The 16,226-nt window shown below is 46.9% G+C and overlaps 1 protein-coding gene across 2 annotated transcripts in view; it reads right to left on the bottom strand.

The window, feature by feature from the left end:
• Positions 1-16,226, bottom strand: part of DPYD (dihydropyrimidine dehydrogenase) — a 609,010-nt gene that overhangs the window by 73,638 nt on the left and 519,146 nt on the right. For both annotated transcript variants that reach the window (XM_068166235.1, XM_068166236.1), the window contains one exon: positions 14,451-14,630. In XM_068166235.1, the coding sequence (XP_068022336.1) occupies positions 14,451-14,630 (180 nt within the window). The remainder of the gene's footprint in view (positions 1-14,450; positions 14,631-16,226) is intronic.

Here is a 16,226-nt window from a genome sequence, read left to right as displayed (position 1 = left end):
ACCATCAAACCCGCGGCAGCAGAGGAATTGTCAAACCTTCCCATTAAAATTTGATAAGGGCATGCAAAGCTTGCCTCTGTGTTTAATTTGATTTCCTCTCCTATAAAGCTGAGATCTGGCTTAATTCTATGCCTAGTGCTATTCCTGGAGGAACAGCTCTGACAGAGGTAACACATGTACAACACCCCAACAAGCAGCACACACCACCTAGTACAATTCGCTCTATTTTGGTTGCCATACAACAAAACTAATGCCTCCACTGTCCAGAGGAATATTATCCAGGCACAAAATTCTGCAGAATCCATTTAACCTTCCACACACTCTTTTGTTACTGGCTTTTCTAATTGAGAGAGGGGCTGCCACTCAGCACTTGGAGACAGCGTGCACTGCGCTGAAAGCATCCAGAGAAGAAAAATTCTTCCCTGTGATGGTGGTGAGACACTGGAACAGGTTGCCCAGGGAGGTGGTGGCAGCCTCCTCCCTCAAGGTTTTTAAGGCCAGGCTGGATGTGGCTGTGAGCAACCTGATGTAGTGTGAGGTATCCCTGCCCATGGCAAGGGTGCTTGGAATTAGATGATCCTTGAGGTCCCTTCCAACCCTGACAATTCTATGATTGTATGATTGTACAAGAAGGGCTGGGAACCCTTGCTCATGAAAAGCCACACCTGCCCACATAGGCCTGTGCATCTTTTCTGTCATAGTATCACAGAATCAACCAGGTTGGAAAAGACCTCAGAGATAATCAAGTCCAGCCTATTACCTAATACCTAACACCTCCTGACAAGCATCACAGTATCACCAAGGTTGGAAGAGACCTCAAAGATCATCACGTCCAACCTGTCACCACAGACATCATGACAAAACCATGGCACCCAGTGCCACATCCAATCCCTTCTTGAACACCTTCAGGGATGGTGACTCCACCACCTCCCTGGGCAGCACATTCCAATGGCTAATGACTCTCTCTGTGAAGGACTTTCTCCTCACCTCGAGCCTAAACTTCCCCTGGTGCAGCTTGAGACTCTGTCCTCTTGTTCTGGTGCTGGTTGCTTGGGAGAAGAGACCAACCCCCTCCTGGCTACAACCACCTTTCAGGTAGTTGTAGAGGACAATGAGGTCTCCCCTGAGCCTCCTCTTTTCCAGGATAAACAACCCCAGCTCCCTCAGACTCTCCTCGTGGGGCTTGTACTCAAGGCCTCTCAACCATGGCTCCAAGCACCATATCCAATCCCTTTTTGAACACCTCCAGGGATAGTGTCTCCACCACCTCCCTGGCCAGCCCATTCCAAGGGCCAATTACTCTTTCTGTGAAGGAGACCTTGCTGCTTATGTAGATCATGGTTTAGTCATGCGGTCTGTGATGACTGGTTGGACTTGATGATCTTTGAGGTCTCTTTCAACCTTGGTGATTCTGTGATCACCTAACACAAGGGCTGCTTGGACTGGCTTCCTCCAGCCAGCAGGCTAACCTTCAGTAACTCACACAACACCTACTGAACCGCACAGAGTGAAAAATTAACGGTGTCGGAGGATGATGATGCACAGAGACGTCAGCTGTGACACTGGGGAGAGGAAGCAGGGCTAAGTGTGCATGGTTAAAATGAAAAGATGTCAAAAAAAAAAAACCAGGGGGAAAAAAAAACCCACCAAGGCAGCATAATAATAGTGCAATTTATCCTTGCTAAACGTGCTGCGCTGTGCTATAATTAAATATGAAAACCTAAATTTATCTCTGTGTTCGGCTGTCATTAACTTAACAGGGAGTGCACATGTTCTAATCCAATGGCTGATTTTTTTTTTCCCCCCTCTCCATGTGCAGCATATTAAAATGTATATTAGCCTCAAGGTGCATAAACACAAAATAATAGACCAAAGGTTTTGGCCTGTGGAGAAAAAAAATCCCTGCTCAAAGGCCGTCAAGTAGCTGGTGATGCAGGGGAGACACTCACTTAGCCTCATTAAGCCAAAGCTCTCTTTTGCTTGTCTTTTGTTCTGCATGACAGCAGCCTCTTTGTTGTATAATAATTCATTCCAAGTTCGTTCCAAGCTACCAAAACTGGTGAACTGTGGCCATTTTAATGAGCAGTATTGGTGGTATGCATAATCTGGGAGCCACGTGGACCAGGCAATCACAGAGCGCCGCAGCCAGCAAAATGAGATACTGTCGAAATCACAGATTTGTCAAGTTGTTTTTGGACAGGGTATTATAATAAGCACTAAAATATGCATCTTATTACTCTGCATCTGCCAGTCAAAGATCACTGTAATGAATGCATGCTGCAGGGTATGACCAGGCCATTTCCCTAAGTAAAACAAACTGCAGAGCACACACACACACAAAAAGAGAGAGAATTATGTATTTTTGGCAGTGCCTAGGTTGTTGTTTGGGGTTTATTTTTTGGGTTGGTTTTTTTTTTTTTAATCCTTTTGCAGTGGGAGTTGGATTTTCCCAGCTTGCTGTCCATTGCCAAGCAGTGAACACACTAAACCCGCCACAGCCAAGGAGTAAAGGTGGATGCATTGTTTCTTAATGGCCACATTTACTGGCTGGTAATGGGAAACTTTAAACGCAACAAATGTGGCATACAGTTCACGTAAAGATCACACAGATTAAGCAACTCTAAATCCATTTTAATAATCACAGTTCCTCTTCTTCCCTACCCCCCTCTCACCCCCACCCCCAATCTGCTTCTACCACATCTGGCTTCGCCTTTTGGGAAGATACATCTTAGGTATTTTAGTATTGTGGTAGGTTGAAATTGCCTCCCAACTACCCCCGAAATAAAAATCACTCAGCCCAGCTCAGTTTGGGATGGAGGCAAATGAAGCTCTATTTACAAGTAAACTGAAATCTGGACGTATGAAATGCAATGAATGTGTACAAAACAGACAATAGATGGACAAGATAGAGATATTTATGCTTTATAAACAACACAGAAACTCCTCAGGCCCCCCTGAATGGATCCAGGGGACCCTTTCACCTCCTCCCCCACTCCATTCCTCCTTCCTCTTACCTCAAACAGTAGTCAAAACAGAGATCCCCTGTCAAGGCCATGGGAGAGAGGGAGTTGCAAGCAGAAGCAACAGATGAAGAGAAGAGAAAGAAAGGTTTATGCCCCTACTCTATATCCCCATTAGCAATCCAATGAATTATATCATAGAATCATAGAATTGTCAGGGTTGGAAGGGACTTCAAGGATCAGCCAGTTCCAACACGCCTGCCATGGGCAGGGACACCTCACACTACACCACGTTGCTCACAGCCACATCCAGCCTGGCCTTCAAAACCTCCAGGGATGAGGCTTCCAACATGTCCCTGGGCAACCTGTTCCAGTGTCTCACCACTCTCATGCTGAAGAACTTCTTCCTAACATCCAATCTGAATCTACCCATTTCTTGTTTTGATTTTTTCCCCCCATTTCTATCTTTTTCTCCATATATAGACCTTGGCATTATTTTTCTTTTACATCCAATGCTAATTTACTTTACTTTCAGTCTTCGCAGTCAGGCACTAGGCTCTGGTTCCCCCTTCAAACTGTTGACAAGTCTCTATGAGAAACAGCAAGGTAGATAACCACAGAATAAACTTGGTCTTTGCTTTTGGTGGCGTGTTTTTTTTCTATAAATTGGAATTTCTTACAATTGCTTTCAGCCTGCAAATGGTTCAGCCATGACAGCCGACCTACTAAGCATGACTAGTGCAGTGCAGTGCAGTGCAGTGCAGTGAAGAGGTCTGGCGCTCCCCAGGAACCTACTGGTGATGCTCCACAGAGGGATGGGATAGGGTAGGGTAGGGTAGGGTAGGGTAGGGTAGGGTAGGGTAGGGTAGGGTAGGGTAGGGTAGGGTAGAATAGAATAGAATAGAATAGAATAGAATAGAATAGAATAGAATAGAATAGAATAGAATAGAATAGAATAGAATAGAATAGACCAGGTTGGAAGAGACCTTTGAGATCATCGCGTCCAACCTATCATCCAACACCATCTAATCAACTAAACCATGGCACCAAGCACCCCATCCAGTCTCTTCCTAAACACCTCCAGTGATGGTGACTCCACCAGCTCCCCAGGCAGCCCATTGCAATGGGCAATCTCTCTCTCTATGAAGAATTTATTCCTAACATCCAGCCTAAATCTCCCCTTGTGCAGCTTGAGACTGTGTCCTCTTGTTCTGGTGCTGACTGCCTGGGAGAAGAGACCAGCCCCCACCTGTATGATGGAGAAACAGTCGTAGAATCATAGAATTGTGTCAGGTGGAAAAAGCCCTCCATAATCATCAAGTCCAACCATCCATCAACCAACACAGATTCACAGATCCACCACCACCCTGGATCAGCCTGCTCCAATGCTTGACCACTCTCACAGCCTCCCACCCAGAGCTAGGTCTGTGGAGATCTTTCATTGTGTCAGAGAAGGAGATGAAAGACTGCAAGGGGGAAGCAGGGCTTACTTCTTCAGCTGTCTGCAGATGCTGTTCAGATACATTTTGGCAGAGCATCTCCCCTGTGAAGAGAGACTGAGAGCCCTGGGGATGTTTAGTCTGGAGAAGAGAAGGCTAAGAGGGCATCTGATGTCTATCAGTATCTAAGGGGTGGGTGTCAAGTGGAGGGGGCCAAGCTTTTTTGGGTGGTGCACAGCAATAAGCCAAGGAACAATGAATACAAACTTGAACACAGAAGGTTTCAGCTCAACATCAGGAGAAACTTCTTTACAGTCAGGGTGGCAGATCCCTGGAGCAGGCTGCCCAGAGAGGTTGTGGAGTCTCCTTCTGTGGACACATTCAAAACCCACCAGGATCCATTCCCGTGTAGACTACCCTGGGTGATCCTGCTCTGGCAGGGGGGAGGGACTCAATGATCTCTGGCAGTCCCTTCCAACCCCTAATGTCCTGCGATACTGTGGTGATCAAACAAATTCTGGTGCAATTTTTGCAAAACTTGGTGTTGTGTTGACAGGCTGGAGAGGTGGGCACAAGCCAACCTCATGAGGTTCAATAAGAGCAAGTGCAGGGTCCTGCATCTGGGTCGAGGTAATCCCAGGCATAAATACAGGCTGGGCAGGGACTGGCTGGAAAGCAGCCCTGAAGAGAGAGACTTGGGGGTGCTGGTGGATGAGAAGCTCACCAGGAGCTCTCAGTGTGCACTTGCAGCCCGCAAAGCCAATCAGATCCTGGGCTGCATCAGGAGAAGTGTGGCCAGCAGGGCAAGGGAGGTGATCCTCCCCCTCTACTCAGCTCTGGTGAGACTCCACCTGGAGTACTGTGTCCAGTTCTGGAGCCCCTATTACAACAGGGATCTGAATGTGCTGGAGCGTGTCCAGAGAAGGGCCACAAGGATGATCAGAGGGCTGGAGCACCTCTCCTACGAGGACAGACTGAAGGAGTTGGGGCTGTTCAGTCTGGAGAAGAGAAGGCTCCGCGGTGACCTAATTGTGGCCTTCCAGTATCTGAAGGGGGCCTACAGGAAGGCTGGGGAGGGACTGCTCAGGATCTCAGGTAGTGATAGGACTAGGGGGAATGGAATGAAGCTGGAGGTGGGGAGATTCAGGCTGGAGGTGAGGAGGAAGTTCTTCACCATGAGAGTGGTGAAGCCCTGGAATGGGTTGTCCAGGGAGGTGGTTGAGTCCCCAGCCCTGAAGGTGTTAAAGACCAGGCTGGATGAGGCTCTGTCCAGCCTGATCTAGTGTGGGGTGTCCCTGCCCATGGCAGGGGAGTTGGAACTAGATGATCCCTGTGGTCCCTTCCAACCCTGACTGATACTATGATACTGTGTTCAAAAAGGCCTGCTGCTAAATGCACGATATGAAACCTCCATATGTATTCAGCTCTGGGTATAAACCCACACCTACCAGCCCAGTTCACTGCTGTATTTTTAATGTTTATCTGCCATGTATGGAGGCCACTGCATTAAGTGTGTTTTTTATAGCTGCCATTAGGTGGAAGTTTATACAGAAAAAAACCCACTGCACCAGCTCTGTGACAACCAGCTGACACCAGTGTATTTCTGGGATATAATCACTTCAGCTCTCTGGAGTAGGATCAGTGAGCACCTAATAAAAAAGAGCCCTGTAATAAACAGACAAGGTGAGACAGTGACTACACACAAGAGATCCAATTGCCCCCCTGGGGAATAGTGTACCTTATTCAGATACCTGGTGAGAACTGCCACCTTTATCACTGCCGCTCCTGGGTCTTCCTGAGAAAGCCAGGACTGTGATTTTAAAAGCTAATTCTGTTAATTTGGGATTATAAGGATGCCACCTTTGCTCTCCCTCTATTTTAGGCAGCCACCTTAACAACTTTGGGTTGTGAGAGCATGCTCTACATCCTCCCCTCCTGCCTGATTGCACCATGCACTTGATCTCAGTCCTCAATTCATGCTGAGGTAAGTGTGCCTTGTACAGCAGTTCCTCCTCGAGGGAGCCAGGGAGGAGAGGGGAGTGTCATCATTCCATCGCCCTGCTTTCATCTCACTGCTGAGATTTGCAAGCTGAGATTACAGCTGAGACAGGCTGACAAGGTTTATTCCATGCACTTAATGGAAAGGTGATATTAATGACAGTCATCTGTGCCAAGGCTTCAAATCAGGGCCTTCCCCAGAAAAACACAATAAAATTAACAAACCCCCAACTAAATAAGACATCAGAAAAGCTATGAGGAAGGAAGTGCAGGAGTCTGGCTTTGTCCAGCCTTCTGATTCTCAGGGCTTGAGAGCAGCCCTGAAGAAAAGGACTTGGAGGTGCTGGTGGATGAGAAGCTCAACAGGAGCCAGCAGTGAGCACCTGCAGCCCAGAAAGCCAACCAGAGCCTGGGCTGCATCAAGAGAAGTGTGGCCAGCAGGGCAAGGGAGGTGATCCTCCCCCTCTGCTCCGCTCTGGTGAGACCCCACCTGGAGTACTGTGTCCAGTTCTGCAGCCCCTATTACAAGAGGAATGTGGAGGTGCTGGAAAGTGTCCAGAGAAGGGCCACGAGGATGATCACAGGGCTGGAGCACCTCTCCTATGAGGACAGACCGAAGGAGTTGGGGTTGTTCAGTGTGGAGAAGAGAAGGCTCCAAGGAGACCTTCTTGTGGTCTTCCAGTATCTGAAGGGGGCTACAAGAAAGCTGGGGAGGGACTTTTTAGGGTGTCAGAGAGTGATAGGACTGGGGGGAATGGAAAAAAAATAGAAATAGGTAGGTTCAGATTGGATGTTAGGAAGAAATTCTTCACCATGTGGGTGCTGAGACAGTGGAAAGAGTTCCCCAGGAAGGTGGTAGAAGCCTCATCCCTGGATGTTTTCAAGGCCAGGCTGGATGTGGCTGTGAGCAACCTGATCTAGTGTGAAGTGTCCCTGCCCATGGCAGGGGCTTGGAACTGGCTGATCCTTGAGGTCCCTTCCAACCCTGACAATTCTATGATGCAGCACCTGTGCTAGGAGTGTCTGTGGAGCAGTTCTGGGTAAAGCTACAACCCCAGGAAAGAATGCATAAAATTGCTGGAGCTATGGAAAATGGTGTCAGCTGTTGACTGGAATCCATGACTGAGGTTAGCATTACTGAGTGGGCATCTCACTGCTGGTAGAGGCAGTGGAGTACCACAGGTGACATCTTGAGCAATGGCAAGTATTGACTGCAGCAGCAGCTGCTGTGCCAGCAAAATGTGAAAAGCCTATTGAAAAGGCTACCAGGAAGTATTCACTAGCTGGCTCAGAGATATGAATTTACAGAATTAACCAGGTTGGAAAAGACCTTCAAGATCATCAAGTCCAAGCTATCACCCAACACCATCTAATCAACTAAACCATGGCACTGAGTGCCTCATCCAGTCTCTTTTTAAACCTTTCCAGGGATGGTGACTCCACCACCTGCCCTGGCAGCACATCCCAAGGGCCAATCTCTCATTCTGTGAAGAATTTCTTTCTCACATCCAGCCCAAACCTCCCCTGGCACAGCTTGAGACTGTATCCTTTCCTTCTGTCACTGGTTGCCTGGGAGAAGAGATCGATTCCCACATGGCTACAACCTCCCCTGAGCCTCCTCCTCTCCAGGCTAAACAATCCCAGCTCTCTCAGCCTCTCCTCACAGGGCCTGGGCTATATACCAAAAAAAAAAATATCCCATTCTGCAACAATGAAAAAAATAAAACCAGCCCTGAAGCTTCCCACATATTTTCCAGTGCTACAATGCTGCTCAGATGTTAAGGACAATAAATCACCAGATGAAAGTATTAGCTTCATTAATGCAGAAGCATGAACAGGTGCTAACCAGCAGGATTCTCTTTTACGGCCTACAGTTGGTATGTTTGCAAGTAAACTGGTGTTACACCACACTGCTGAGACAGTATTTTTAGTGTTCTTTGTGTTTGGGAAGGAAATGATTGGGATCAATGTAGCACTGGACAGTGATAACCACTCAGTTTTTTATCTGGTGACTACATGGCAAGACAGCTTCAATTTGATGTCAGGTGTACCAGTTAGAAGAAAGTATTTATCCTTTAGGGTACTCTGGTCATGAAATATTATGGTATTAGAATAGAGTAGAGTAGAATAGAATAGAATAGAATAGAATAGAATAGAATAGAATAGAATAGAATAGAATAGAAATAGGAAAGAATAGAATAGAATAGAATAGAATAGAATAGAATAGAATAGAATAGAATAGAATAGAATAGAATAGAATAGAATAGAATAGAATAGAATTAACCAGATTGGAAGAGACCTTTGAGATCAAGTCCAGCCTATCACCCAACACCATCTAATGAACTAAACCATGGCACCAAGCACCCCATCAAGTCTCTTCCTAAACACCTCCAGTGATGGTGACTCCACCATCTCCCTGGGCAGCCCATTCCAATGGGCAATCACTCTCCCTGTGAAGAACTTCTTCCTAACATCCAGCCTAAACCTCCCCTGGTGCAGCTTGAGACTATGTCCTCTTGTTCTGGTGCTGGTTGCCTGGGAGAAGAGACCAACCCCCACCTGGCTACAACCCCCCTTCAGGTAGTTGTAGAGGGCAATGAGGTCTCCCCTGAGCCTCCTCTTCTCCAGGCTGAGGCTGAGGCAGTTGGGGTTGCTTAGCCTAGAACAAGAGGAGGTTCAGGGGAGACCTTATTGCTTTCTACAAACAAGAAGACACAGTCTCAAGCTGTGTCAGGGGAGGTTTAGACTCAAGGTGAGGAGAAAGTTCTTCACTGAGCGAGTTGTTCATCATTGGAATGTGCTGCCCAGGGAGGTGGTGGAGTCGCTGTCCCTGGAGGTGTTCAAGAGGGGATTGGATATGGCACTTGATGCCATGGTTTAGTCATGAGGTCTGTCTTGATAGGTTGGACTCCATGATCCTCGAGGTCTCTTCCAAGCTTGGTTATACTGTGATACTGTGATACTGTAACACCAACACTGCTTTTCTTTCAGCTTCTCTCTCTCTTTTTTGGTATCAGGGTGTGGGGGAGGTTTGGGGGGCAGCAGAGCAGCCTCCCTGGTTGTTTTGACCAGGGTGGAGTTTCCATGCTATTTTCTGATTGTAAATACCTGTATAATATGCTAAATCCTGTAGATTTTGCACATGTTCATTGCATTCCATTGTGGAGTGTGGTTTTTGCTTTGAAAATACAGCTTCCATTTGCTTCCCACTGGGCTGGTCATGCTTAGTTAATGTGAATGGGAAACTCCAATCCACCACCAAAGAGAACCAGAAGTCTGTGTTATGAATTCCTGCCAGGCAAGCCAGATATTTGTGTCTGAATCCAGATGAAACCTACAGTACTTAACTCAATTTACTAGGCACAAGTACATGAAATCCAATATTGATAATAATTTATGAAGATAAGAACAGCGATTCCTATAACATTGCAAACAGTTTATCATAACATAATTAGTTACACTCCTAACACTGCTGAGTCACAGCCTTGCTAATTAGGATATTATAAATATTAATGATATCAAGCCTTTGTATTTGATTGCCCCTAGTAGGTTCATTTATCACAGCATTTGCCTTTACCTGTCTTGTATTAGGTTTCTTCCTTTCCCCTGAAATCTTCATCCCTGGACAAACAGCCATCCTGAGTGCATGTTTAAAATCTATCACTAGCTTGTCAGTGATCCAGCCTGGTTAACTGTCTATGTTATTACTTAGTATCAATGATCCCATGAGATAATTCAGGGCTAAGGGCAATCAGGCAGACAATCAGTTGTATTCTGTGTGCCTTATTAGTTTTAAATGACACAGAATCACAGAAACACTCAGGTTGGAAAAGACCCTCAGGATCACCAAGTCCAACCCTCAACCCTGCTCTACAAGGGTCACCCCTAAACCATATCCCCAAGCACCACATCCAAACCACCTTTAAACACATCCAGGCTTGGGAACTCCACCAGCTCCCTGGGCAGCACATTCCAATGCCTGACCACTCTTGCTGGGAAAAAATTCTTCCTACTGTCCAGTCTAAACCTGCCCTGATGCAGCTTGAGGCCATTCCCTCTTGTTCTAGCACTAATTATCTGTGTGCTGGGTTACACCCATCCTTGATGGGGGCAGAAAGAACCCAGCCCCCAGGTGGATAAAAAAAAAGCTTGATCCAGGTGGGCAGAGGGAGATTTGGTTTTCCCCTTCCCAGGAGGAGTGGTCCTCTGGGTCAAAGGTGGTCTATTCCACTCCCCCTTTCTGTCCAGCAAGCCTATAAGAATGGCAGACATCTTTTATTGCTCTCTCTTTCCTTACCTTGCCTGCTGAAGAGAAATCATTAGCTGCTGCTGCTTCTTGCACTGACTGCATGGTTGGGGGCTGTTCTCCAAGCTGCATCCACACTTTCTAAAGAACTGAATCCACTTACACCCAGGGATATACAAGGCCATCCAGGCTTCCTTTTGTATATTTTCCTATTTATCCTTATCCCTTACTCTTGTGAACCCTCCCTGTTACTGCTACCTATATATATTGTTAAAAAATTTACCTTTTCTACTTCCAAACCGATTCCAGACTATTTCTTTTGTGACTTTACCTTCCCTTTCCCCTACCTTTGTTGTTTTACCTTACCAGAAAAAAAAGGGGGGAAGGGGAGAGGAGGGATGAATCTCTATCTGTCACCATTTGAGCTTCTAGACTCCTGGTAAAGTTCAAACCAGCACAACCCGTGAGAAGAGACCAGCACCAACCTCTCTACAACCTCCTTTCAGGTAGCTGTAGAGAGCCATGAGGTCTCCCCTCAGTCTCCTGTTTCAAACCAAGCAGCCCCAGCTCCTTCAGTTGCTTTTCACAAGATTTATTCTGCAGGCCCTTCCCCAGCTTCATTGCCCTCCTCTGCATTCACTCCAGCACCTCCATATCTCTTCTACTGAGGTGCCACAAACTGAACACAGCACTTAAGGGGTGGCCAACGCTCTATCAGTCAGAGCCAGGCAGACACAGTTACATAGTATCATAGTATCATTCAGGGTTGGAAGGGACCACAAGGATCATCTAGTTCCAACCCCCCTGCCATGGGCAGGGACACCCTACACTAGAGCAGGCTGCCCAGAGCTTCATCCAGCCTGGGCTTAAACACCTCCAGGGATGGGGTCTCAACCACCTCCCTGGATAACCCATTCCAGGGTCTCACCACTCTCATGGTGAAGAACCTCCTCCTCACATCTAGCCTGAATCTCCCCACCTCCAGCTTCATTCCATTCCCCCTAGTCCTATCACTACCTGAGATCCTGAGAAGTCCTTCCCCAGCCTTCCTGTAGGCCCCCTTCAGATACTGGAAGGCCACAATGAGGTCACCTCGGAGCCTTCTCTTCTGCAGTCTGAACAGCCCCAACTCCTTCAGTCTGTCCTCATAGGAGAGGTGCTCCAGCCCTCTGCTCATCCTTGTGGCCCTTCTCTGGACACCTTCCAGCACCTCCACATCCCTCTTCTAATAGGGGCTCCAGAACTGGACACAGTACTCCAGGTGGGGTCTTACCAGAGCTGAGTAGAGGGCTTTGTTTTTCACTCTTTTTCATGTGACCTGTTTCAGGGTAAGATTCTTTGAATTATGAAATGCTTCCTTAAGGCATCATTATTGGTGCAGTGACAAGCAGAAGAGACTAAGAAATACAGTTGTTTGTTTGGTTTTGCATTCGGAAGGACCTGAGTGAGCAGCCTCGGCTGCTCGGCTGCCGGCGCCTGGCTGGCTGGTTGGTAAAAAGCAAAGCAACACAGCTGTAAAGATTTACAGCAGATTTCTCTTACAGGAGCTGGAAAATGCCATGCATGTTTCTACAGGTGTTAAAGGAAGGCAGTTTAGGTATAACCCTTTGAGCCTGGCTTAACTGCTTAACATAAGCAGATGAAAATGAAACTGCTTAGATCCTGTTTTATTTTTAAGCAGCATATTATCCAGAGCTTTAGGAACAGGATTGTCTTTTCTCCTGGAACGTAATGTTATAATTTTCAGAGCTCCACAGAGAACAACAACAATATAGGAGACTCTAATCTCATGCTAAATCCAGCTCCAGTCATCGGCAACGATAAGCAGAGATTTGGAGGCGTTTGACACTCCAAATCCTATCCTTTTGTAATTCTTTCCTTTCGACAACATTTTCAACGTTGCTATATCAGATTTTTGGAAGGATAATCAATAGGCATGTTGTATAACTGAAATCAGTCTTCAAAGTGATCCCCTCTAGGAACCAGAAACAAAAGCTCAGCCTCCCTGCTGGGCAGGTATTTTGCTTAGAGCAGTAGGCAGTGGAGCATCAGTAGGAGGCCAGTTACAGCTCCCTGCTTCTCAGCATGGATCAGCTGGTGACCTGGTGGAGGGGTGAGCAGCCCTTATGGGTCTGCAACTCACACACACAGAATCACCAAGGTTGGAAGAGACCTCAAAGATCATCAAGTCCAACCTGTCACCACAGACCTCATTACTAAACCATGGCACCAAGTGCCACGTCCAATCCCTTCTTGAACACCTTCAGGGACGGTGACTCCACCACCTCCCTGAGCAGCACATTCCAATGGCTAATGACTCTCTCTGTGAAGAACTTTCTCCTCACCTGCAGCCTAAACTTCCCCTGGTGCAGCTTGAGACTGCATCCCCTTGTTCTGTTGCTGGTTGCCTGAGACAAGAGAGCAACCCCCTCCTGGCTACAACCACCTTTCAGGTAGTTGTAGAGAGCAATAAGGTCTCCCCTGAGTCTCCTCTTCTCCAGGCTAAACAACCCCAGCTCCCTCAGCCTCTCCTCACAGGGCTGTGCTCAAGGCCTCTCCCCAGCCTCGTTGCCCTTCTCTGGACACGTTCAAGTTTCTCAATGTCCTTCTTAAACTGAGGGGCCCAGAACTGGACACAGGACTCAAGGAGGGAGCTGCAGCAGGGAACTACTAGAGCAGAGGAAAGACAGTCCAGAGAGTAGGATTTCAGAAGGACCATAGTTTGTGTCCATATTCCACCACAGCCTTTCTAGGTTTAAACAATCTTGTGGAATTTATTACATTATTCATTATCACTGCTATTCACCTGAAGCTTCCCTGCCTTGCAGAGGGTTTGGGACTCAGCAGCCATGAATCACAGAATCATAGAATTGTTAGGGCTGGAAGGAACCTCAAGGATCATCTAGAGAAGAATCACCTCCCTTGACCTGCTGGCCACACTTCTCTTGATGCAGCGTAGGCTGTGGTTGGCATTCTGGGCTGCAAGTGCACACTGCTGGCTCATGCTGAGCTTCTCATCCCCCAGCACCCCCAAGGCCTTTTCTTCAGGGCTGCTCTCAAGCCAGTCCCTGCCCAGCCTATTATCAGTGCTTTGGATTGCCCCGACCCAGATGTAGGACCTTGCACTTGGTCTTCTTGAAGCTCATGAGGTTGGTTTGGGCCCAGCCCTCCATCCTGCCCAGGTCCCTCTGGATGGATCCCTTCCCTCCAGCATGTCTGCTGCACCATACAGCTTGGTGTCATCATCAAACTTGCTGGGGGTGCCTCAATGCCACTGTCCATGTTGCCGACAAAGATGTTAAACAAGACCATGAGAGGATGAACAAAGAGTTATTCCTACCTGACCTACTGTTGCAACTCATAGGTGGGCTTTTCCAAGCTGTCTCAGCTAGTCAGGTCGAGTACCAGGGGATTTCCAAGTGTCCTGAATGTTGCACCCCAGAACACACAGGAGCTTCTGGCACCGCATCAGTATCACTATGTATCAAGCTGACTTCCATCAAAATGAGGAGCTCTAGAATGCATTTTATGCATTTATAACTTTACAGCCTACACTTTTATCAAGACACCATGCTGTGAATCAAGTGGAAAGGTCATATTTAGAGTGAATACATTACCCCCTAGCAAGGCATTTCTAGTTTGCCTTAACTGCCTTCAGATATTTATCAATACCCAGGAGGGAAAAGGACTTAGCAACTTACTGTGACAGGAGCATTGGTTAGCCAAAGTAAGGAGTAGAAACTGTATACAATGGTTATGGAATGGCATTCAAAGCCAAGACACAATGCTTTCAATGAAAGAACATACCTTGCCTATCAGATCAGCAATTCTAGGCACTGGTTTTCCTTTCTGATGGCGCATGGTGGCAGGACTCTGTCCGTCCCAGTCCTCAAGTTCCTCAATGCTTTTCAGGTAAAGAAGAGCTTGCAGTCCCGTGCAGTAGTCATCAATGACAGTGAAATCTTGATTCTGGATTGCACTGCAGACCTACAAAATGCAAGTCATATCAGCAACATCCTGGCAGAGGAGCACATGGAATTAGCAAGTTCTTTGGGCATACTGATTATCAGATGACCTTTTCTGCCACTTCATGGGGAAAGAACTACATGAACTCAGGATACTAATTGGCTGCTTAATCCTATGTCATGATACTACCACCACAGTTCAGGGGAAAAAAAAAGGATGCAGTAACACTACTTGTGCCTGGGTTTCCTAATGGCAGCCCTTAGACCAAACCTGAAGGCTGTCTATATGGAAGCCTGCCCATAAGGAAGCCTGCAGGCTCAGCCCTGCGTGTGCCTTCCATGGCACTGATGCTGAGATTATCAAGCACACTGCTAAACTGCCAGCAACACTCACACCTTCGCCTGCAGACAAACAGTGGAATTCCCTCTGCTCTGCTCTGCTCAGGAAGCACAGACATACCCAGCTAGGTCCCAGTCAAGTATACCACAGAAGCACAGACTTGATGAGGTTGTAAAGTGTCTCTGGAGATTGTATTCTCCAACCTCCCAGGTCAACAAAAAGGCTGACTAGAGGAGACCACCCAGGATCAGATCTAGTTGTGGGCTTTTGCAACCTGGTTAATTCTATTCTATTCTATTCTATTCTATTCTATTCTATTCTATTCTATTCTATTCTATTCTATTCTATTCTATTCTATTCTATTCTATTCTATTCTATTCTATTCTATTCTATTCTATTCTATTCTATTCTATTCTATTCTATTCTATTCTATTCTATTCTATTCTATTCTATTCTATTCTTCTGGTGAGAAGCCTCCAGCACAAGCCCTAGGAGGAGAGGCTGAGGGAACTGGGATTGTTTAGCCTGGAGAAGAGGAGGCTCAGGGGAGACCTCATTGCTGTCTACAACTACCTGAAGGGAGGTTGTGGCCAGGTGGGGGTTGGTCTCTTCTCTCTAGCAACCAGCACCAGAACAAGAGGACACAGTCTTAAGCTGCACCAGCGGAAGTTTAGACTCGAGGTGAGGAGAAAGCTCTTCACTGAGAGAGCTGTTAGCCATTGCAATGTGCTGCCCAGGGAGGTAGTGGAGTCACTGTCCCTGGAGGTGTTCAAGAGGGGATTGGACGTGGCACTTGGTGCCATAGTTTAGTCATGAGGTCTGCGGTGACAGGTTGGACTTGATGATCTTTGAGGTCTTTTCCAACCTTGGTGATATTGTGATTCTGTGATTCTGCAGCTAAGTACAAACAAGCTGCTCTCTGCTCTTCTCTCCCTTCTTTCCCCCATGTACAGGGTGGGTGAATGGAGCAGAGAGGGGGAAGCTGTTGGTAGCCCCCTTGGTTTTGTCCAGGGAGGTTCTTGTGTTGTTTCTTAACACTCATCGTGTTCCATATTTCTAGGTTTTAGTCTGCTTGTAAATAGAGCTTCATTTGCTTCCATCTGAGCTGGTCTGGCAATCTTTATTTCTGGGGGTAATTTTTCAACCCACCACAGGTGCATTTACATTACAAAAACAAATACATTTAAACACTACATCTCTCTGGAGAAACAGTGTGGCCATTAATTAGGTCTGTTAGGCCTTCCACTTGCTTCCACACTTTTTTATCTTTGTTTTCCA

The sequence above is a fragment of the Melanerpes formicivorus genome, unplaced genomic scaffold (assembly GCF_026170545.1).
Source record: "Melanerpes formicivorus ecotype bairdi unplaced genomic scaffold, bMelFor1.0.p_v2 SCAF_99, whole genome shotgun sequence".
Lineage (NCBI taxonomy): Eukaryota > Metazoa > Chordata > Aves > Piciformes > Picidae > Melanerpes > Melanerpes formicivorus.
Note: the sequence above shows the minus strand (reverse complement) of the source record. Positions and strands in the feature narration are given on the sequence as shown.